General features: G+C 43.5%; 1 protein-coding gene across 7 annotated transcripts in view; it reads right to left on the bottom strand.

Annotated features, from left to right (window-relative positions):
- cacna1ba (calcium channel, voltage-dependent, N type, alpha 1B subunit, a) overlaps positions 1–25,520 on the bottom strand; it is a 775,969-nt gene that overhangs the window by 393,781 nt on the left and 356,668 nt on the right. For all 7 annotated transcript variants that reach the window (XR_013492059.1, XM_078170996.1, XM_078170991.1 and 4 more), the window contains 3 exons: positions 13,719–13,834; positions 13,442–13,528; positions 4,612–4,695 (listed from right to left, as the gene is read on the bottom strand). Coding sequence is in view for 6 of the 7 variants with exons in the window: in XM_078170996.1 (XP_078027122.1) it covers positions 4,612–4,695; positions 13,442–13,528; positions 13,719–13,834 (287 nt within the window). In the remaining variant the exon portion in view is untranslated. The remainder of the gene's footprint in view (positions 1–4,611; positions 4,696–13,441; positions 13,529–13,718; positions 13,835–25,520) is intronic.

The raw sequence follows: 25,520 nt of genomic DNA, 5'->3' as shown, positions 1-25,520 counted from the left end.
ATATTAACTAATGTTGTTTGGTAATGCTGACAAATTGCTTGCTATTCATGTAGAGGCACCCAGATTCCATCTGTGGGAGAGAAGCCAGTTAAGAGCCTGGGCAAGATCTATGACTGCACCTTGAAGGACACCGCAGCACTCCAAGCAACATCAGAGGAGTTGGGAACCTGGCTGACAGCAGTGGATAAGTCAGGATTAGCAGGCAAGTTTAAAGCCTGGATCTACCAACATGGCATTCTGCCACGACTTCTCTGGCCACTGCTGGTCTATGATGTGCCACTGACCACCGTGGAGTGCTTCAAGAGGAAGGTCAGCTGTTTCCTGCGGAAGTGGTTGGGCTTACCACGAAGCCTCAGCAGCATTGCCTTGTACGGGAGGAACAACAAGCTGAAACTGCCCTTCAGTAGTCTGACAGAGGAGTTTATGGTCACCCAAGCAAGAGAGGTGCTGCTGTATAGGGACCCCAGTGACGTCAAAGTCTCCTCGGCTGGCATAGAAGTAAGAACCGGCAGGAAGTGGAAGGCTCACGAGGCAACCAGGCTGAGTCCTGCTTGCGACACAGTGAGCTGGTGGGAACAGTGGCGTCTGGACGGTCAGGTCTCGGGAGCAACCCAAGACCTCACTTCAACAAGGCCCAGGGAAAGGAAAGGCGTCAGCTGATCCAGGAGGAGGTCCGAGCAGGGGTGGAGGAAGCCCGCTGCACTAGGGCAGTAGGGATGCGGCAGCAGGGGGCGTGGACCCGATGGGAGGAGGCAGCTGACCGGAAGATATCGTGGACAGAGCTATGGCGATCTGAGCCACACCGGATCAAGTTCCTCATCCAGTCGGTGTACAATGTTCTCCCAAGCCTGTCCAACCTCTTCCGCTGAGGCCTGGCTGAGAATCCACTGTGCCCTCGCACTCCTCGAGTGCTGGATCGCTGGAGCACATCCTGAGCTGCTGCCCAAGGGCGCTGGGGGACGGGCACTACCGCTGGTGCCATGACCAAGTGTTGCGGGTCATCGCAGAGGTCATCAGCACAGGGATCTCCACCAGTAAACACCAACAACCAACAAGGCAGTCCATCGCCTTTGTTAGGGCTGGGGAGAAGCCACAGCAGTGCCGGAGTCAAGCAGGGGGTCTGCTGGCAACAGCTCGAGACTGGCAGCTGAAAGTCGACCTAGGGAGACAGCTCAAATTCCCGGAGAACATCGCAGTGACCACACTCAGGCCAGACATGGTCCTGGTGTCAGAAACAACTAGGCAAATGGTCCTGCTAGAGTTGACTGTTCCCTGGGAAGACCGGATGGAGGAGGCTTTTGAGAGGAAGAGGGCCAAGTATGAGGAGCTGGCAGGCGTATGCCGAAGCAGAGGATGGAGGACCCGATGCAACCCCATCGAGGTCGGGTGCAGAGGATTCGTAGGCCAGTCTCTCATCAGAGGATTTTGGGAGTGAAGGGACAGCACAACAGAAGAGCCATCAAAAACATCACTGACGCGGCAGAAAAGGCATCCAGATGGCTGTGGATCAAGCGGGGAGATCCGTGGACAACTAAAGCTACTTAGACACAAGCCGGGACTGATCACCCTGGCTGGGTCGCCTGGGCGAGGGTGTCTGTTGTGAGACCCGAAACACCCAGTGAACCCAGGATACAACACTGTTGATGTGTCTAAGTTGCACCGAAAGTGTATTTTAGAACTAGGAAAATATTGTCTTTAGTATCCATCCATCCATTTTCTAACTGCTTATCTTCTCGAGGGTCGCGGGGGGCCGGAACCTATCCTATTCTATCTGACATTGGCTGACATGTAGAGACAGACAACCATTCACAATCACATTCACACCTACGGATAATTTCAAGTCACCAATTAACCTTTCCCCAATCTGCATGTCTTTGGGCTGTGGGAGGAAGCCGGAGTACCCGGAGAAAACCCACGCTGACACGAGGAGAACTTGCAAATTTGAACCAGGAACCCTCTTGCTGTGAGGCCACAGTGCTAACCACCACACCACCGTGCCGCTTGTCTTGAGTAGTCATGATTTAATTCATCTAGACCCCAGGGCTCAATGTTAACCAGAGACACCTTGCATTTTCTTAAGGCCCGAGTATATTTCTGCCACAAAGTGTAGTTTAAACTGCACAGACAGCTGTTTAAAATCACACAATTATCCTGCTTGATTGTGTTTTTAACTTATTATCAATATATTCATTAACTGATCAGCTCCCAGCCAGTCTGTAAGCAGCAGATTCCCCTTACTCACTAGAGTTGGACCAGAAATATAATTCAGTACAAACACTATTGATTTCTGCCCACGGTGCTGACATGAAAACAATTTTCCTTCAGTAATTATCTGTTGTCAGTCAGCCTGGTTGAGGCAGTTTGACCAGCTGCTGTGCTCTCAGATCTCACTGAGCTGCTGCTGACAGACAACTTCTTCTGTGGACAGAGACACTGAATGCAGGTCAGAGTCGGTGTGGATTTAAAGGGAGGCTGACGTCAATGTTACCTTCTGTTGGGTCCACTCCCTGGACTAGATGCTTTCTGCTGAGATACTTAAGTATTAATGTTGTGCTATTGAGGTAAGCTAGTTCAGTATTATAATAAACTCACTATACAGAGTTTTTGTTTTGTTTCAGTTTGAAATCATCCCAAACTTTGGACACTTTTTATCATTATCTCTTGTCTATCTCTTCTACTCACCCATTGCTATTTTCATCATAAAATAAAAATGGTAGCTTACCTTTAACTAGGTGTTTAGTCATCTAGTCTGAGAGTGTGTTACTGATTTACCTTACTTCTTTATGAATGGCCCAAGTTATTTATTTTACCACTACATTATATTATTGATATCACTGAAGTCTGCGGCTTTATGTTTCACACAGTACAACTCTGATTTATTCAAACAGCAGTTTTAAAAATGTATAAACTGCATTGTTGATGCAGATGAGTGGAACATTAGCTAGTAAACATCAGGGGTTATCAACTTTACATGGAACTACAATTTATACTAAATAATGTCTAAGGCTGACCTTCGGAGCTCAGAACAAATTTAATTCAAAGCATTCAACGACCGGGGGGGGGGGGGGTTGGGGGGGGGGGTGGGGCGGGTTAATGTAAGAATTGGGGGTAATGTAGTGTTTCACTGACATTTTTACAGAAAACTACAACACGGAAGTGCGCTCGACTATGGAAGCCCGAATGACTGTGGACATTCCTCGCAGAGTCCGCTCCGCTTATAGTCCACCCGAGTCTGTGAGCACCTTAAATTAAAACCTTTGGCGTACACTGCAGCACAATCAAACAGATGCGCAACTCAGAGCATCAGAAGTGTCTCTGACACCAGACTCAGAGCAGCTCTGAGTAAGCTTGTTGGGTTAGTGTTGCGTTTAAGGCCTCCCTCAAAAAAACGAAAAAAAAAAGCGCCAAAGCTTTGATTTCTTTTTTTCACAATCGAATCCCGTGCCATCGAACGAAGCTTCGAAGCTTCGAATTTTTTAGGTCAGCCCTAATAATGTCTGTGTTTAGCATCTGTTTATGAGTTGCAAGAAATTATATATCATCTTTTATAAGGAGTAGCTGTTTACTGTGAGCTAGCTCAGGCTCAGTTAAATTTAACAGCATGCTAATATAGCAAGGCAAGCTAATTACTAAAGCGCTTGGTTAAAAAGGTAAACAACCAATGCTTTGAGATGGCTGTCAGAGGTGACAGAGGTATGATCACATTATCCCATTTGAGGTGTAACAGATGGTGTGTTTCACGTTTATTTCACAATCACTATAGAAAGGAGGATAAGCATACTGTTAGCTTGCTGTTATCACTGAAAAATGCCAGTTCCAGTTCGGCACCAGAGGTTGGGCCCATAATTCACACAAGGTATCATGGGGGTTAGGAATAAGGTGGATAGGCCTGCTCATTGATTAATAAGCTCCCAGTCTGTCTGTGAGCTGTAGATTCCCCTAACTCACTACAGTAGGCTGGGATATAAAATCAATGAATCAGTAAATACAAACATTGTTGGATTTCTTCCTGTGACGTGAAAACTATTTTTGTCCAGTAAATGTCTGTTATCAGTTCGCCTGGTGAAGGCAGTTTGACCGGCCCATAGATCTATGATAGGATGGCCCCTGTCTGCTGACAGACTATAGCTTCTGTAAACAGACACACTGAATGCAGGTTGGAGTCAGTGTGGATTCACATCATGGCCTGGATTGCGATAATAACACTACCAATCACATTGTGCAACAAAATATGATTTTGTCCGCAACAACTGACCTGCGTGACGAGAAAGAAAAGTGTCATGCGATACTTTTTCTGTTGGAAACATGTAATTCTGGACGAGCGCCAAACCCTAAATTAGGCTTAGGTTGCCCTATTTTTAGCAATCCAATTATATGCTGCTTGCTGCAATGCTGGAATTATTTAAATTGCTCTTGTACAAAACTACATGATATATCATTTCACTGGAAAATACAACAGTACAGAAGCTAAAGACACTCTAACTTCTGTTTCTTGTCTAACTTCAGTTAGAGACTTTGATATACAGTCCCAACACAGTTTGAAGTTTGGACGGCATGGATGTTATTCAGTAATGAGGTACTGTGATACTGTGTATCAGATTTCATCCTCACCAACAGATGAGATGTCAGTGAAGTGGTCTTCACCCTCCTCTGCATTGATGAGGTCATTTTTACTCTTCTTGGTCCTCTTTAGCACTGCAAATACAATATAGGAAAAAAATCACAGAAGTCACAGCTGATCTGATTAAACTCAGATTCATCTAGCTTTTGCTGAAGTTCAATAGGAAAATTATTTTCCTGACAATTCCTCTTTTATTCAAGCTAAATGTTTAAAAAAAATAAAGCAAAGGTTGAATAAGTAAGATCACAACTCTGTATCATCTAATAGAGTTGTATGACTGAACCATTAAACCACATGGAACCTGGAACCATGGAACCTAATTTCACATAAAAATGTTACAGGTTTTATTCATGTACACAGTTTCACCATAGCAAATACATGTGAAGTCATATTTACACATCTGTTGATCCATTTTTACAGGTGAAACTGTTTTTGCACATTTGTGGATTGCTTCCTGTCAGTTTGTGGGCCATGTGACATTTGTGACTTCCCTCTTGTTTATTTGTGTAATTCTGTCAAATTCCTACCACAGCAGGATCTGTACAAAAATATCTGTGTGAGGTGCAGTCACTCGCCACATCAGCAGGTGGCGACATTTTCCTACATGAGATTCACTCGGAGAACACAGACCTCCGCCAAGCAGCTCGGATTTCCCGCCATTTTATTATTTTATCCACTTCGCTTCAACTGATCAAAATCTGTTCAGAACTTTTTGAGTTATTTTGCAGCCAAACAGACCAACGCCGGCAAAAACATAACCTCCTTGGCGGAGGTAATAAGGCTAAAACACAGAGCCTATCTAGCATTTACATCCTTAACAATAACAATGACTGGACACAAGGACAGAAATCAGCCACTATTAGTTTGTTTTCCAGAGAGCATGGGGAGTGTATGCCTCTACGTATGAGCACATATTTTGTTTTATGTCAAACGTGAAATAAAAATGGATCGTTTGCAAGGATAATATTATCCTGATCGCGATGCTAATATTAAGTAGTGCGTTGATGGTAATTCTGTTGGGATGCAGGGTGTGTGTGTGTTCTCTCTGTTTCCCTCCCTGCTTGTTTTGGTTTGTTTGGTCTTTCCTGTCTGTTATTGGCTGGGCGTGGCTGACCTACTTCTCTGCTGCTGCATCTCCTCCTCCACCACCTGAACTGTATAACGCTGATTGCCACTCACCTCTGCTGCAGCTCCTCCTCCACCACCTGAACTGTATGTCCGTTGATTGCCACTCATCTCTGCTGCAGCACAAATACCTGGTCTCATTCTCCACTCATCGCCAGTTTGTTGATTATCCGTCTGCGGTAACCAGCTTGGCCCTTTTTTGTTGTGTTTTTTGGAACTTGTACTTTCAAACTTTGAACCAACCTGATTTTTGCTAACCTGTGTCTCTGTTTCTTTGTCCTCAGTGCCCTGCCATATCCTCAGTTCCGTTTTTTGCCACACTCTGCCAGCCACCTTTTCCTCCCTGGAAGTTTCCCCAGCCCTGAGTTTTTTCCCCCTCTCCTCACCCTTGGACTTGGACAATAAAGACTGTTTGTTTGAATGTGCATTGTGGATCCAGCTTCTGTTTCTTTAAGCTTAGGCTTAACAAATTCCCATTATGTTTTAACATTGAGCTAAGGGACTAATTTGACACATCGTTTAAGTGGTGGAAAAAGTACCCAGATTTTTTACTCTGGTATAAGTACAAGAGAAACAACAAGTAAAAGTATGCAGAATGGTCCATTTTTGTAAAAGTAGTGACACATTAATGCGTTAATGTTGAAGCTGTAATTGTGGGTATTTATTGCAGGTGGAAAAAAAGTCTTATGTTTATTCATCATAATCTATTTGTTCATTATATTTTTTATCATTAATCTGAATCTTGAGGCTGATCTGTAGAGCACATTGAGCTGTACTTCTGCGCCATCTTACAACACAAACCAGCTTACAACTTGAGGGGCATGGCCTTTTTTAAAATTGAAGTTTTGAGCCTGAAATTATAGCGCCCCCATCTGGCCAATTGGTATAATATTTCTTGAGCAGCATTTGCACACAACTTCCAACTACTATTGAAAATTTCATGTCTACAATGTACCCTCTCACAGGAATTTGTGAAAATATTATTAAAGAAAAAACAATCCTCATCATAATAATAATAAAACAGCACAAACACAATGGGGTTTCAGGTTTGAACCCCTGATAATAATAATACTACTGATAAAAAGTTACATACAGAGCCTTAAACAGGGGTCAGTTTTGCCATTGAGGGTTATTTTAAAAAATTAAGGAGAATATAAAAACTGCAAAGAAGAGGGGGAGAAGGTAGGAGCTTTGGAATTATATCTAGGGCCCTTGTACTTTTCATGAGCCTCTGAACTCCAATGAGCCTCACTCTCTGTACTTAAATCTAATCTTATTACCCTTCCACCCTGGCATACACAATCAAACTGTGGCTGTTACCCTTGGTGAGGCTGCAGTTGAGAGGCAGTGTGGCTTTGATAAGAGGAGAATGCACATACACACCTCAGAGGGGAATGCTTGTAGAAATTATCTGTATCAGCCACATACTGATACAGTATGCATATCAGTATGTGGCTGTAACTCCACTCCTGGCCCCTGGATCTTGGTTAACAGTAGTAGGCAAAAGAGGAAGACCCCCCCCACGGTCTCCCTCTCCCACAGGTGAAATTCCTCTCATTAATCGATTTAGCACTCTGGAAGAGTAAGGCTCGCTCGCCCCCTTGTGGCTAACGTGGGAGGATTTAATGACCTCAAACTGCAACAATCAATAAAGCTCAGGGAAGACTGTATTCGCCTTATTGACAATATTTTACACTCAAATAAACAGTGCATCATCTCCGGGCCCCTCCCACCCCCTTCCTTTGGCGACGTTAAGTTTAGCAGACTCATGCAGCTTCATGTAGCCTATGGCTTAAAGGTTACTGCAACAGCACTGGCTTCTCCTACGCAAATGCAAACACACCCTAGGGGGTCGGTGCCAATACCTGCAGCAGACAAAAGAGTGTGAAAACACTGGGTAGGGGTGCCGGTCCCTGCAGCAGACAGAAGGGTGTGAAACACAGCTTAAGAGGCGTTCCTCAGGTATAAATGTTTAGGCTTTCCCATGCTCGGGGTCTTTCCTCATTCTGACCACTCATGTGTTGATTGACCTTTTCTTTGCAAAGAAAATAAAAACCTTGTCAGCCGGCAGAAGTCTATATTTCATTCTTCACCAGAAGCAGAGAATTTCCACAACAATTTGGTGTCAGAAGTGGGATCCCTCGAGCAATCGTCTGGGACAGAGAGCGGACAGTGACAGGCCATCCTGGAAGGTAAAAGATTTCCAGCCTCCAACCTCAAATCCTCTTCTGTGAAGGGAGGACTGACCACAGACATCCCAGATTGTTGCTGCTGGGATTCCACGAAAGCAGTTCAGCGAAATTCGTCTGGTGAGCACTGAAATATTGACATTAAAATTGTTTTTTTTTAAAATTGGGTTTTTAATTTGCCATAATATTTCCATTTCTCATATTATCCACAACTGATCTGCTTTTTATCGCTTGTAGCCTAAACGAAGTGATCCTTACAGAGACATCTGTATTGTAATAGTCATGCACGACCTCCACATTTGGAATGGGGAGTAAGAATTCCGTCGAGGTTGGACCTCCGGAGGGGCCGATTGTGGATGTTATGAGAAGGAAATATGGGGAGTCTAAAATATTTAAATGTCTGGACAGCTGAGTTTGGATTCCCAATAGGGGGATCTCTCATCTTAAAAAAATCAATATTAGAAGAAAAACTGAAGGGAAAAGAACAAGAAATGAGAAGGAAAAAGAAAGTTTCGGTTAAAAAAAAACAGAAATTATGGAAGGTCAAAAAGAATGTTTACAGATGTGGAAAGCAGAAGCAGAGCCACGAAATAGGAAAACAATGCAGAAACAACTACCCTTTTCATGTGAAAAAGTTGAAACCAATGAAAAGCAAAATTCACACACGCAAAGAACACCAGACTTGCAGATCTCCTCTTCTTTGTTTCCACAGTTGGCGGCTTTGAAGCTGGATCCAGACCTCGATGGCAACCCACCGTTTCGTCCTTCAGCTCCACCACCATACAACTCTGCAACACCCAACGAGCCACAACAAAAAACAGAACCAGAAACCAGAAGGTACAAATTTAGTTTTCCGTCCATGGACTTCTGCTGACATCACAGCAGCCTCACAACACCTACCCAAGCCCACAACAATAGGTAAAATGTTTGCTGAGCAATTCTTCACATTTTGCCAAGAATTTAAACCCACAATGAATGAACTAAAAAGACTCCTGATCACCAAGATGAAACCCACAGACTGGCAAAAAATAGCTGGAAAATTCCTTGATGCTGACATCCATTGCAAACACATCACCTGGGAAGATGAGTCTAATGCCCATTATAGAGATGCTGTGTGTCATCTCTGTAATGCATTCACTCAAGCTTTCCCTGTAAAAGTTAACATGGAGAAAATCACCGCCTGCAGGCAAAAGGATGGTGAACATCCTGACGAATATCTCACTCGCCTGACAGAGGTATTTAACACCTACAGTGGCCTTCAACTACCTGATGAGTCAAGCAATACTCTGGATGTGTGGGAAATTCATCTCTGTAATTGTTTCTTAAACAGACTAAAACCGGACATTGCCTCAGCTGTTAAAAGTTCCATTGGTTGAATGATGCACACCTGTCCAAACTTCGCAGACACGCCATACATGCCCATGACCAAATACTCTCTAACAAAAAGAAAAAAGAAGAGACAACACAGAGAGAGCTTCACATGACAGCAATAACCATGTATAACACAGTCCGAGAACATGGACAACCAGGTCATGGCCGACACAGGAACTGGGATAGAAAAACTCCAAGTGATGTCTGTTTCCTCTGTGGCCAAGGTGGACATTGGAGACGTGATTGTCACAGAAATGCCTCATCAACCCCAGTAGACAAGTCGGACTGAAAATGGTTGAGGGTTGTCGGAGAGGGATGGACTCCTGCTGACAAGCCAAACCAACTTGTGAGGTCAGAAGAAGGTACTGCACCACACTCACACACACATTCTGAGCAGATTAATACACAAGCTATTGAGAGTTCAGACAACACATATGCATACATTCTGTGATAAAAGCTTTAGAATTCACTAAAAAAACAAAATTAAGTGGAGATTATGTGTACTCTGTTGGTTCATCAGGTCAAACAATTAGAGAGAACATTACTGTCCCACTCAAATGTGCGGATGAGTCAAATGCAAGCTTTAAACATGCATTCTTGCTCTCTGAAGTCTGTCCCATTAACCTGATGGGCAGGGACTTGATGTGCAAATTAGGCCTTTGTCTGATCTCAACCCCAGAAGGTGTCAAAGTTCACAGACTATCTGATCCAGAACCAAATTTTTCACACTCCTTTGTCCACCATACCCCAAACTTGAGGCATGTATATCAATGGAAACTGCAACTATCAACAACCTCTGAGCTTGTTACAGAAGCTAGGAAAACAGTTTTAACAGCTTCGACAGATTTCATGACACCAGAGGACCTGCATTGCACCTCTCATGTGTCACCAGGACCTGATGAGCCATATGAGGAAGGTTGGTTGAGGGAGAGATTTGACAAACTCACATTGACACACATTTATTGGACACAACACAAATGTGCTCTATCAGTCTCTCTCTCACACCAACTCAATGTGACATGTACACCATGGACCATTCAGTCCCACACATCACACTTGCAAAGCACACATCAGATAACTGGAAAGATTTGGGCCCATTTATAAAATCATGTCAGCGCGCAGCCGGTTGGCAAGAAACACCTGATTGATCTATTTTATTTTCACCAACACTGCAGTGCTACTCTAAAACTTTAACATCTGTTGTGCACACTCAAATAACAATCCAGCTAGTACCTAAAAGCACTTCTAAATCTTTTTCTTTTTTGTCCGAAGAACAAGCTACAGCTATTACAGCCCTACAGGAGGTCCCTAAGACACTGTGGGCTGCCAGTAAGTATGATGTTGGCCTCATCAAAGACTGTGAACCTGTTGTCATCACTCCAAAATCAGACTTTAGACCTTGCAAGGCTCAATATCCACTTAAACAAGAAGCCATCAACGGCATAACACCAGTCTTTGAGTCTCTTAAAGCAGCAGGAGTAATTGTTCCCTGTGATGACTCTCCAGTGTGCACACATTTGTTCCATTTTGCTCCCAAACTCAATTGCTGTTTGTAAATGCCTTGTTCATACTAACAACTCAGATTCTGCCTCTCTAGGAAACGCAAGAGCTGATGCTGCTGCAAAAAGAGCTGTACTCCAACCCACTATCCTTGATCCTTTGTTTGTTTCAACTCCTGTCTCTATTCCCAGCTCCCTTACAGCAATACAGTCCTTTGCCACACAACAAGAAAATATGATGTGGAGACGCTGCAGTGCCACACAGAAAGAAGCAGTGTGGCGGGGACCCGATAACAAACCTTGCCTGCTCAAACATTTCTTTCCTCACTTTGCAAAATTGACACATGGATTGGACCATGTGTCAAAAGGGGGGATGTTGGATGCCATAACTCAACACTGGTTCACCAAAGGGTTTTCAGTTCATGCGCGGAAGTTTTGTCAATCATGTATGTCAAAACTTGGCCAAGTGTTGTGAGGAAACGGGACTGCCATGGACAAAAGCTCTGCCTATTGTTCTAATGCATATGAGAATGAGAAAAAGTTCGAGAGTGAACATGAGTCCCTTTGAAATTCTTTTTGGCAGACCTCCATCCCTAGGAATGGAGCCTGTAACCAGGCCACTCCCCTCCACTGGCCTATGTGAGGATGACATGTTACAATATTGCAAAAACTTATCTTCCAATCTCTCAGGAGGTGAAATCAGCCCTTCCACCACCAGCTTCCACATGACTCCAAACGCTGGCGCGGTCCATTCCAGGTGCTCCTGACAACACATACTGCTGTGAAGATCACTGAGAGAGCAACGTGGATTCACACCAGCCACTGCAGGAAGGTCCCTGAGCCAACGGAGGAACTCAGCTGTCGACGCGAGGACGGACAATGCGAGGACGAACGAGCGCAACAGAGGACGACACAAGGAATAACTCTGTGAATTCAACAGAACCAACTAGATGTGCAGGACTAACAACGTAAACCTTTTCCCACCAGACTACACCATGCACCACCTGATCCTGACCCTATCATGTTCGGCTATGCTGATAGAGGCCTACACCTACAAACCTGCCAAGACTATCACTCTAACAGAAGGACAAAGTGCAACATTCACCTGTACTGTTTATCCCGAAATTTGGCAATCAGGTCAAATTCACACATATTATGAACGTTAACAATGCCGATCAAAATTCAGCCTCGTTTCACATTCCTGATCCCCATCATTACCCCAGCTCAGACTCTGACTCTGATGATGACATTTTGTAAATAATGTTTTCTTTTTTTTGTCTTTCCTCTCTCTCTTCCTTTCCTTCATTCTATATATATATATATATATATATGTATATATATATATATATATATATATATATATATTGTTTATCATTATTATTATTTTTTCTTTTTCTCTTTCTTTTTTCTCTCTCTCTTTTCTTGTAAACAACTGCCATGATGATACATTTTAAAATCCATGTGAATTAATGTGTCAGATAATTAAGTTGTAACTTTTTCCCTTTCTTTTCTTTTTTGTTTTAGTGATTAATCAATAATCAAAAGCGGGGAATTGTAATTTAAATTTTTTTGTGTTTTCTTTGTGTTTTCAACTACTTGAGATGTCTCTTGAGACCTTGAGACCTCTTAACCTCCCACCCGGATACAAAACCCTGCAGGATATGCAGGATGGTGTGAAACACACCCTACGGGGTCGGTGCCAATACCTGCAGCAGACAAAAGAGTGTGAAAACACTGGGTAGGGGTGCCAGTCCCTGCAGCAGACAGAAGGGTGTGAAACACACCTTAAGAGGCGTTCCTCAGGTATAAATGTTTAGGCTTTCTCATGCTTGGGGTCTTTCTTCATTCTGACTGCTCGTGTGTTGATTGACCTTTTCTTTGCAAAGAAAATAAAAACCTTGTCGGCCAATAGAAGTCTATATTTCATTCTTCACCAGAAGCAGAGAATTTCCACAACACTTCCCACGAACAGACCTTTACAGACCAGTGAGGGGTTTGCAGATGTTACAGATGTGGTGGTTTGTAAAAAAAAAAAAAAAAACTGACAGAAGTAATGATTTGTTGAAAACTGTCACAGATGTGGTGATTTGTTTATATATGTGACAGTATAGTTGTTTTAAATTGTGACAGCAGTTATCATTTGTTCAAAAATGTCTGATGATGAAATGCGGTGGCAAGTTTAAATACATATGTGTTTCCTAGGATACCTCCATATTACTCAGAACCCTTGAGGTAGCTCTCAGTTTAAAAAAGGTTGGTTTCCCCTGCTGTAGATGGTAGTAATGCATAGACAGCTGGCAGAGGGAATGTACCATAGAACCTAAATAGTGATGCAGCAATACAAGAGGAGGAGTGGAAGAAGCCAACCAGCTGCTATGACAACAGCTATGCAAAATACAAAGTAGGAAAAAAATATACCTTAACAGAGCATCTATTGGTCACATCAGCTAAAGGCATAATAACACGACCCCCTGTAGTCTTACAGTACACCATGGGTCATAACTTATTTAGATACAGGCTATCTCAGTATTTTGCTTTAGTTCTGGTACATTCAGCTGGTAACCACCTGATTATGCCTCCGACATGGCACTGCATTGTACATTTTTTATCTTGATTCTGAAGATAACAGTCCTCACCAGAGTTGCTGTGTTTCCTTTTATACCATGCTCCATCCAGAGATTTCTCCTCTGCGTTCTTGTCTTCCTCAGCCAGCATCACCTCCTCTGCAACACAAATGTCACACCTCCATAATCCGGTCATATTTGTGTGAAAATCAATTACAGCATTCCAATGTGTTGTGTGTGTGTGTGTGTGTGTGTGTGTGTGTGTGTGTGTGTGTGTGTGTGGGGGGGGGGGGGGGGGGGGGGGTTGTTTTATTTATTTTTTGGAGGGGGTGAGGGGGGGTGTTCTGACCTGCTTTGCAGATCCACTCCAGGTACCCAGTTAACTCTCTCTCTATTTGCTGTTGTCTGCGGAGCTTTAGGAATTCTTGCCTCTTCTCCACCCGCTCTCTCTCTTTGGCAAACTCCCTGTAGAAACCACAACCCCCCCACCCCACCACACGCACACGCACATGCACATGCACATGCACATGCGCACGCACGCACGCACGCACACACACACACACACACACACACACACACACATTACTGGATTAGAAAAGCCAACATGCAGACCCTAGAGCACTTCACCTTTGACAGGTACAGCGGGGTGTCCTCCAGCAGGTAAGACAGTAGGATTCTGTCAGATATTAACACTCTGCTGTGGTCAACAAAATAACGCACAGCATCATGAGAAAAGACAGAAATGACAAATAACATGAGTTCTGCCAACCATTTCCTTGTTAAGAAAGATGTTAGATGTCTGTAGATTCACATTCCAGTGACATTATCATGGAACGATTTGCATAGGCTATATGGGTCAAAATTGGGTCAAACTACACTTAACTAACATAAGCTGTTTTTATGGTTATGTGAGCCACTCTATATCCTCTCTAAATCTAGTTTTAAAAAGTATTAATATCTAGCCTGGTTCCAGACCATAGATAGGCTTGCATGTCTGGTCTGGCATACTTCAATGAATTTGCGATTTATCTCGTCCAAACGATGGATGGACCAATGAACGCCGGGGGTCTAGCGATTAGCCAATCAGCGCCACGCTGATGTCAAGCTGTACGCCGGTGGGTAACTGGTAAGGATAGCAACAATGGCGACCGCTACAGATCCTACAGACCACATTAACGATGCTATCGAGGTATTTTGCCACTACTCGCATTAATGGAGGACCAAATTAAGGAAGCTGCTAAACTGGATTTAACGGCGATGCAGCTGGGCATGCACGACGACGGAGACATTTTAAACGGGCAATGCTCGCTTGTTTTTGGCACCCCTGAGGCATGGATACTAATGACGTCAGATTCTGGGTGAGTCGTTGATCTCTACTGATTGGTTAAGGAAAAAATCAAATTCCCTCCCCCTTGTAAATCGCCTTCAATGGAAGCCATGTCAGACTGAAGGTTCTGGGAGCTTCAGTCTGACACTCAGGCTAATTAATATCTGCTGTTGGAACTGGTTTTTCATAAATAAAGAGCATCCAGACACTCGAATAAACTAACTGTTGTAAACTCGGTGAATTTTGTGAAAAAAAAAACAAAAACAAAAAAAAACAACCAAGTTATGTCCTTTAGAACAAAAACAAAAAAGAAGGAGAAAGATTAATGGAATAGCCTGGTACCCGAGGGGTTAAGGCTCCACCATGAAGCATATTTAATCAGGCAGCTCACAGGACAGACCAGGTGACATGCTGTCTGCCCCTCACACCCCCAAACCAGAACATTCTACTCCAGTAAAACACACTGGGAGACAGCTATGCTAAGCCAGCTCATTTCAAGATAGTTAATAACACCATTATCAGAGCAGAACCAGAAGATCCTCTGTTAACCTACTGGTCTGATTTTTTTAGGCTACTTTGGTTTCACTGGGAATAATGACGATGATAGTGAGAGAGTGGTGGATAAAACCACACCAAGCCAAAGAACAAGCCACTGCACAGCTACAGACTCCCCTTAGCAGCTAAGCCAGTAGCTCACACATGGTTGCATAGCACACGACACACCCTCTGAACCAGGCATTTGCTGCATGCTTACAGCTTCTCATTCAGCAGCTAAGCAGTGAGCAGTAACTGCTGGTAGACCAGGTAGCCTATTCTTGTTGCTTGTGCACGCTGAGGAAGGGTTTCATCTAAAACGTTTGTGTGGCAATAAACATAATTGGAGTGCTGTCCTGTACCTTTTGTACACATTTTTTACAGGTAGCCTATTCAGCCAGAAAGACTGAAAGGTCTGTTAATGATGGCTGGTTAGCTTGTGTTTATATGACTGTGGCATTTAACAGAGGTGTTTATTCACCCATTTACTAGACTGAAAGAGCTTGCTTGTGAGCTGAGAGCTTGTAAGACAAAGTGAACACACTGCCAACACACATAGGTTAATAGAAATGACACTGATACTATGCGCTCTAATGTTAGTAGTTATATTGTTGGGGAGAGGTTTTGTTAAGGCTGGCTCAGTGTGTCGTCGAGCAGGCTTTTAAGGTTCACACAAAAAATACTGGAGATAGAAATGGTGTAAAACAGTATGACGGTCTAACTCCACAGTTCAGTACTATACAGTTAACAGTCTTTTACATGTTTTAAACAAGCATTTTCTAACATGTATGTATTTAGAAAGAAAAAAATTATTTTGCTTTACTTCAACAAGTCAATTTCAGCCAGATTGTTGTTCCTGCTTTATACAAAAAACAAATGTCCAAAATATTTGTATTTGTATTGCACAATACATGCTTTGCTCACAAACCACTGTATTGTAGTGTACCGAATTGTGAAATTTGTGAACCATTGCCCCCCTTGTACACATATAGTATATGCTCCACTGTAGAACAGAATAGAATAGAAAGAACTTTATTTATCCCAAAGGGAAATTCAGCTGCCCAGCAGCTCATAAAAGACAAAAAAAAAAAAAAAAAATAAAATACATTAAAATAAGTGCGTAAATAGAGATTAACTTAAAATAGAATTGTCCATTACACAGTCCAGTCCAGTTGTGAAAATTTGTCAGTGTGTGTGTGTGACTGGATTCAGGACGTATTAAACAGTCTCATTGCCATGGGGACGAAGGATCTTCTGAAACGCTCTGTTTTGCAGCGCAGTGAGATGAGACGACTGCGGCTGTTGCTGCTCCTCTGTCACTCCAGAAGGCTGTGGAGAGGGTGTCTGCTATTGTCCATTATAGCTTTCAGTTTGCTCAATGTGCCCCTCTCCACCTCCTCCTCCTTTATTGATACTTATCGGAAATTTATACAATGATAGATCAAATGAAACACTAATTGAATTGTGTTAATACTAAGTGTTATTCATAATATAGCCAGTATTATTGTTTTTATACAAATTACATTCATTTTTTGTTATAATAATCATTTGTCAGAGCTGATAACACCATCTCTATTGCCACTGGGCTTTGTCATGCCAATAAGGCAGTTTTTAATTTAAATGAGCTAGGGAATGAGATACACAAGAGATGGCGCAAAATAGGTGGATAGAGATAGGAAGACCAATGAAGAAAGAGAGGGAGAGAAAAAGAGAGAGGAAACCAGACTATTGAAATGACAAAACAAGGAATCTCCAGTCTGCCCCTGCCGCTCAGTGACTGGTGTGTCTCCCACACAGTGGAGGGGGAAGCTCTATTCTGCATTGCAGTGGCTGTCTGCCTGCTTTCCCCAGGGTGTGTGTGTGTGTGTGTGTGTGTGTGTGTGTGTGTGTGTGTGCAGGGACAGACTGTGGCAGCTAGCATTTCCCAGCATTGTAGCAGCTTTCAGTTACACTTACATACTGTCTCATACACATACATACTGATACATATGCCAGCATAAGCACAAACATAAACATTACACAAAGGGTCAGAGCCATGCTAAATGGGATGATTACAAGCATTCACACACATCCAGTACACATATTTTTCTTCTCCAAACACATTCACACAAATTGAAATTCGCGTATGTTGAAACATACCAATTCTCCTCCAAAAGCTGCTTTACTGCCCTTCTGCACCTTCCTCACACCTTTAAACCCCCCTCCACCCCACACCCCTTTCCCCCTGCCTCACTCAGTGGGAGTCAGACCCAGTGGCGTGCACAGACTTTTTGAAGGGCAGGGGCGAAAAGAAAAAAAAAGGGCACATACAGCACGTTCTCGCCACTGAAGAGGGCACTAAGTTCTGCACGTTTTTGAGGGCACTTTAGACATGTTTATATGTTATGCCAATGGAACATTATATAGCCTTAAAACTGACTAACTAGACAGCCTGCTCAAGTTAGTTTGTAGTTAGGATCAGCTGTGTAGATTCAACGTTGAACTGTGAAGAACACACAGAGACATGGATGTATGAAGGAAATAAATCCCTGAGGGGGTCTGGGGGTCCTCCCCCATAACATTTTCAATTAAGTAGATGCCATTTCCTGTATTCTAGTGCATTTTAACACCATATTAGCACCAGATAATCCAAACTGGTTCTGTGAGATATAGTTCTGGCTCAATATAGATCAAAAAAGGGCCCAACATAAAAGTCATTGCAACAGTTACGTCTCATAGTATTTTTTGGTCCTAATAGTCTTCTGGAGTTTAGTGTGTTTTTTCCACCCAAGAAGGCAGTTTAGTGTGTTTTGCCAACCAGGAGGGCACTTTAGCATGCGTTTTGGCTCCCAAGAGGGCACTTTAGTGTGCGTTTTGGCTCCCAAGAGGACTCTTTAGTGTGTGTTTTGGCTCCAAAGAGGGCACTTTAGTGTGCGTTTTGGCTCCAAAGAGGGCACTTTAGTGTGCGTTTTGGCTCCAAAGAGGGCACTTTAGCGTGCGTTCTGGCTCCCAGAGAGGCACTTTATCGTGCGTTTTTCAACAATTGGGCCCCCCCTGTGCACACCACTGGTCAGACCCCAACCCCCACTGCAGCCTCTCCATAATGGCTGACCAGGTGAGGAGGGAGCTCACGTAGATCAAGGCGAGACAGGCAACAGGTCCAGATGGCATCAGCTCCAGGCTGCTGAGGGACTGTGCAGTTCAACTCTGTGGGGTTGTCCTGCACATCTTCAACCTGAGATTTCCTGTCCTGTGGAAGACTTCCTGTGGGGTTCCGGTCCCAAAGACCACTTCAGACTTGTAGCCTTGACCTCCCACCTAATGAAGACCATAGAGAGGATTATACTTAACCACCTCCAGCCCCTGGTAAGAACAGAACTGGACCCACAGCAGTTTGCTTATCAGCTGGGCATTGGGGCGAATGACGCAGTCATCTACCTGCTCCACCGATCACTGTCCCACCTGGAGAGCCCGGTAGCACTGTCTGTGAGAGTCATGTTTTTTGGCTTCTCTAGTGCTTTCAATACAATTCAGCCATCACTGCTCAGGGGGAAGCTTAAAGGAGCTGGAGTTGACTGCCACCTGACTGCATGGACCATTGACTACCTCACCAGCAGACCACAGTATGTGAGGCTTCATGACTATGTGTCTGATATGGTAGTTTGCAGCACAGGGGCCCCACAGGGTACAGTCCTCGCCCCCTCCCTCTTCACTTTGTACACATTGGACTTCAGACACAACATGGACAGCTGCCACCTCCAGACATTCTCTGATGATACAGCCATTGTTGGATGTGTGTCAGAGGGGAATGATCTGCAATACAGGAGGGTCATCACTGACTTTGTCAACTGGTGTTAGGTCAACCACCTTCATATCAACGCTAGCAGGACAAAAGAGATAGTGATAGAGGAAGGTACCCAAGGCTACTCAAGTGAACATCCAGGGTTTGGACATAGAGACTGTGAAAGAGTACAAATGTCTGGGCATTCATCTCAACAACAAACTGGACTGGTCAACAAACACAGACGTCCTGTACAAGAAGGGCCAAAGTCGTCTCCACCCACTGAGGAGACTGAGGTCCTTTGGTAGTTGCAGGAAACTGCTGAGAACTTTCTATGACACTGTCGTAGTGTCTGCCATCTTCTATGCAGTGGTCTACTGAGGCTGTGGAAGTACTCAAAGGGACAGGAAAAGACTGAGCAAGCTGGTCAGGAGGGCCAGCTCTGTCCTAAACTGTCCCCTGGAGTCCATCGAGGAGGTGGGTAAGAGGAGGATTTTAACCAAGCAGACATCTATCATGGACAACACCTCTCATCCCCTGCATGAGACTGTAGGTCCACTGAGCAGCTCGTTCGGCAGTAGACTGCTGTACCTATGGCATTTAATTAGTCTCAAAACCCACACACACACAACAGTATCCGCAAGCTGAAAAGCAGCCTCATGAAGGAGTATTTCTGCTCTGCGCCCACAAAATGAGGTCTGAGACCACAGCACTGTGACAAGAGCGCACTTGACCCTGTCTACACGAGTGCTGAGAATCCCTACACGCGTGCTCGACAATCCCTGTTCAACACTTACACAATGCCAAAAGTAGCGCGATGCAAAGAGTTGAGTTTTGAGACTGGAGGCAGGGACAGTGACTGGGGTCTCCGCTCCTTTTATTGGTCAACTGTCCACTTCTTTAATTAGTTAGACAGAGGCTGAAGTCTCCACGCCTTTGATTGGTTAGACAGGGGCTGAAGTCTCCGCTCCTTTGAATGGTCACTTTCAGCACCAGCAGTTTCTTTTTGCCAGCAGAATCATCAGACAAGAAGATGTGGGAGGAAAAAGAGGTAAGTTAACCAGAGATACTCTATTCATGATTTCTAATTTCCAGACTCTGGTTTCTAAATTAACTTACTTAATAACTTAAACATGAGGAACACCACCGCTGCAATTCTCTAACCAAAATTCAAACAAAATGATCAGCACATGGTATGGCAGACGTTAATGTTCCACAGTTATGTAGGGACAGTTACAGGATGCTGTGTGACAGGTGATGTCCATGCTGCAGACTGCCCTGTCTGAACCAGCACCTAGAGACAGTGAGGTTTGTTGTTACTGTCATCCTAATATGCTCTACCGTGTTACTATTCTGCTGTGAAACACTGGTCGCTGGATGCTGGTTTGCAGAATCAGAAGGAACTCCTTATCATTTCAAAGACAGTAAAACCACAAATTTACCATTCTTCCAAGGACTACCATTTGAATAATCAAGTATATACAATGTGCCATCAACAAATGATTTCTTTATAGTTCCCACTGGCAACATCACTTTGATATAGCATCATGACATGCATAACAATGTCATGATGCACTAAAAATGATTACTTAGAGACAATATAATGGTGACAATAACAACAATCCTCACTGTCTCTAGGTGCTGGCTCAGACAGGGCAGTCTGCAGCAGGGACATCACCTGTCGCGCAGCATCCTGCAACTGTCCCTAAGTAACTATTATTCAGTAACTGAGTAACTGAGTAATAGTTACTTTTCTATTGCTGTTTAGTGTAAAACAATACAGCAGACTTTTTTAATATCTAAACTGAGGGAATAGCCTGAGCAGTCCCAGATGTCCTCCTCATCCACTGTAGTGGGAATGACCTGGGAGATGTAGGTAGGAGGCTGCTGCCGGTCCAGGGAAGATTGACAAGGTTTGTGAACAGTGTTATGGCCACATATGCTCATTGTTTAGGTGGCAGCTTTGCCACCCTCACACAAGGCTTGACACTCCTGGGCTATTTGTGAACAATGCAGTTTATTTCACCATGAGGGGCCGGCCCTATGTCAGCTGTAGCTGTAACAACTAGTTTATGACATTAGATTTCATAGTTGATATCCCTCTATGGTACGCATTATGATGCCAGGTAGGAAACAAATGTTTGAAGTGTTTTTATGTGTTAAAATAGACTAAATCTGAAGGCAACATTGTACCATAATGGTGCATAAGTGAATAGGACAGTTGTTGTTTTTTTTCAATTTGAACATCAGTCATTTCATAAACGTGTAAAATATTCAATAGCTTCAAATGGTTACAACACATGCCATTTCAAATGTAAAAGCATTATAAAAGGAACTTTTTTAAAGGGTTTCTTGTCTGAATTGTGGAACAACCCATTGAAATGAATGTCTCGAAGAGACTAAGTGTAATTCTTTGAACTTTACACAAATTACTTTTCAAAACAAAGATCAGAACCATTTGCAATACAATAATCTGGTGTCAAATTCCAGTGTTTGATCATCACTGCTCCATTTCAATGCCTGTCCTGTGTCTTTCCTGACATCATTTGTGGTGTTGCCGCTCAGTGCTTATGGAACTCCATGAAGCAGTTTTTTCAGGAGTGAAGCACTGGTAGGTGACATACTTTGTGCACTGCACTTCGATTATACCCTTACATCCAGGGTATTTGCACCGGCCATTTTCTCCACCCAAATAGGCCAATGGTCAGTGTTGTCCTGACGCAAAGGTGGTGATGGCACTGGTGAAGTGGGGCCTCTGTGCCTCTTCTCAGCCAGGTCTCCATTGTTTGATGGTCTTCTCCTAGCCTGAAGTTTACTTTACTGCAACCAACATCAAACTTATCTTTGTTAAATTGTAAAGATCAAAACAAAATTATGATGAATGGTATGCCTTTGAACATATATATATCTACCTATACGCACACTACCAAAAGTTCATGCTGCCATGGTGATTCTATAATGGTTCACTGTTGCCTCAAGGCAACATATGTAATTTCCCATAATGGTATATTGTTGCCTCAGGGCAACAGTTGCATTTTAAGAAGTTTTCATTATTTATATAAACTATCAAAAATTAAGGTTTACTCAACTATTGGTGTGAATATATTTTTTCCAGACACAAAAGGGACAGGAAATTATGTTTTCAGACCCTTTTTGTGGAGCAAAATTGCAAAGCTGTTTCCTTTGAAAAGGACCCGGCCCCAGATAAGTGGATGAAAATGGATGGATGGATGGATGGATGGATATGTACAGTAGTTATATAAATAGACTTATTGTGCAGTATGTGCAAAGTGTTCTTGTGTTTATTCTAACAGTTCATTCATTCAAATAAACACAAGAAGTTTGTGCTCTAGAGAAAGGATCAGCACTCAGTGAATAACCTCCTAAGCCCTATGATAAGCTATTATGGCAAGGCTTAACTATACAGACCAGTGAGCAGTGATAACTAACATGTCTTTGGGGTCATCGGGTGGGAACCTCCTTTCACCAGTGTTTCGTCTAGTTGATCCCACGACACCTCCAGGAGGCTAGACAGTGATCTCTGGCGTCCCAGAGACACTCCCTAATGCCAGGTCTCACTGCTCCCCGCACCAACCCAACAACCTCCTTTACTTTACTTATGCATGGCTTTCTCAGCCCAAACAGCACTGCCACCTTCAACCAAACCCAGGCTCTGTACATTCGAGCTCCAGGTAGAGACAGTGCTGATACTATCTTTCCTAGCACATTCTCCATACTCTTTTTCACACGCTACATAGCATAACTCCAATATAAGCTAAAGTTAAAGGAGATAGATTAACTCACAGGATCAGCAAACACACCCACCTTGCAGCATGGTCTCAACCGAAAGAGATTCAAATAGGCCACTCCCACACTTAAATAACCTTCCTCTTCCTGGATTTCCTCCTGAGAGGAAGTGGATCTCTCCACCTGATGTCAAGGAGTTATGTACTCTGCTTAGTAGTTCTGCTACTAAGTGCTAAGTGCTAAGTACTAAGTGCTCCCCGCACTAACCCAATAACATCCTTTACCTTACTTACACATGGCTTTCTCAGCCCAAACAGCACTGCCACCTTCAACCAAATCCAGGCTCCGTACATGCGAGCTCCAGGTAGAAGCAGTGCTGATACTACCTTTCCTAACACATTCACCATACTCTGTTTCACATGCTACATAGCATAACTCCAATATAAACTAAAGTTAAAGGAGATAAATAAACTCACAGGATCAGCAAACACACTCACCTTGCAGAATGGTCTCAAACAAACTTAAACACTTAAATAACCTTCCTCTTCCTGGATTTTCTCCTGAGAGGAAGTGGATCTCTCCACCTGATCTCAAGGAGTTATGTATCCTGCTTAGTAGTTCCCCCTGCTGGCCCCCAACTGACATTATTTCTTCTCTTATAGATAAACTGGCCAGCTCTGGCTTCTTCATCTGACATTTCCTTCACTGTCTTCCTCAAACTCTGTCCCTGCACTCCGAGTTCCCCCAGGAGCAAGACAGCTGATCTTGCTATGAATCCCCTACACCCCACTTCCGCTGGACAAATCCTAGTTTTCCATCCTCGCTGCTCAGCTTCTGCTCCTAAGTCTGCATATCTAAGCTTTTTTCTTTAATAGGCTTCTTCCACTGAGTCTTCCCAAAGAACTGTCAGCTTAATGAAATAAATTATCCGTTGACTTACTGACCAAAACACTATGTCAGGCCCCTGCTTGGTACAAGCTTTCCCCCTAAATCTACTTGCATTTCCCAATCACAAGCACCTTCTAGGCGGCCACACCCTTGCCTCCTCACTAACTTATCCCTTCTGTATTTCTCCCCCTCACGGACAAACTGAATTGCTAAACTCCTATTCTTAAAACCTTCTGAATTTACCTGTCTTCATTTCCCTTCGATGCCTGCAGCTAAACATTTCAACACCTGGTTATGTTGCCATGTATATCGGCCTTGTGACAAGCTAACTTTACAGCCTGACAAAATATGCTTTAAGGTTGCGGTACCTGAACACAATGGGCATGATGGGTCCCCATCTACCGACAGTTTTAGCTTCTGGGGGGTTGGTAACACATCGTATGTAGCCCCTACCAGGAATCTAATACGATTCTCCTCCATACTCCACAGGCCCCTCCAACTAATTTTCCACTTCTCTACACTTTTCCAATTCAACCACTGTCCCTGTTTAGCCTGGGCCACTACCTTTGCACCCCTTAATATCTCCTCCTGTCTATGCATCTGTTCCACGACCAGCTTTCTTTTATCTTTGAGACCTGCTTTATTCCATACCGGTTTGCCTGAGCCAAGCCCCAGGCCTCCCCGGCCAAACTGAACATTACCTACAATCTCTGCATGCCTAAGAGCTGCCTCTGCCTCCTGAACTACCGATCTTGGGTTCCACTTCCTCCCCTTGGTTGGATTTGGAACCACACTCCTAACTACCATGTCCTTACTCCCAGATAACAGAATTTACGGTGTCATGTGGACGGAGGTATTTTTATTACACCGCTCGTATGGATGCAGATTTTTTAAAAACTGGAGGCCAAAAAAGTTCGGTTTTAAAAATACCCGTGCTCGTGTGGACTAGGCCTTAGACACAACCTAATATCCTGAAAGTATGCTTTAACCAAGTTAACAACTACCTGTGGCACTTTGAAGTAGTCAAATGCACTCCAAATGAGGCTATGCGGTACTGAACCAAACGCATTTGCAAGATCTAAAAATATTACATGCAGGTCCCTTTTCTTAATCTTCACTGCCTGACTCTGGTGCCAGATCATGCTAGTATGCTCTAAACACCCTGCAAAACCTGGTATTCCTGCCTTCTGCACCATGGTATCTATCAAGCTATTCCTTTCTAAGTAGCTAGCTAATCTCTGCGCTACTACACTAAAGAAAATCTTCCCCTTCACATTCAAGAGAGAAATCATCCGGAATTGGCTAAGGTCCACAGACTCCTTCTCCTTAGGAATAAGGACACCCCCTGCCCTACACCATGCTCTTGGGATAATTTGTTTCTCCCAAACTATTCTTAGCTGTTTCCACAAAAATTTAAGGATATCAGGTGCACTTTTATAAACCCAGTAGGGGACTCCATTAGGTCCTGGGGCCAAAGAAGCCTTTGAACGCCTGACCACCTCCTGAACTTCCTTCCACCTAGGTGGCCTGAAAGCCTCAAATTCTAATGAGTGAGTAGTGCAATCTCCAAGAAGATAGTCCAGCTGTGTGTTCTTCACCTTATTAGCAGGCTAATTTAGCAAAGTAACGTTAAGAGGAGATGCATTGCTTATCCTCAAACAATTGGGATCAGAAATAAAATCATGAGTCCATTATGAAATGGACTAACAGAAGACTCCTATGTTGTGTTGTTTGCCCACAAACATATTTTTCAGATATCTGCATTGGGTTAATGTGAAAGACAAGTTTATTGAAAAACCGAATGAGATTAACCTTACATCAATCGCTACCGTAACATTTTGTCCGCTACTCTGAGGCTAGTGACTGTCATAGTTGAGGTGCTGACAACCTCAGAA

The sequence above is a fragment of the Epinephelus lanceolatus genome, chromosome 9 (assembly GCF_041903045.1).
Source record: "Epinephelus lanceolatus isolate andai-2023 chromosome 9, ASM4190304v1, whole genome shotgun sequence".
NCBI lineage: Eukaryota > Metazoa > Chordata > Actinopteri > Perciformes > Serranidae > Epinephelus > Epinephelus lanceolatus.
The sequence above is the reverse complement of the archived record's forward strand: the minus strand, read 5'-3'. Positions and strand labels throughout refer to the sequence as shown.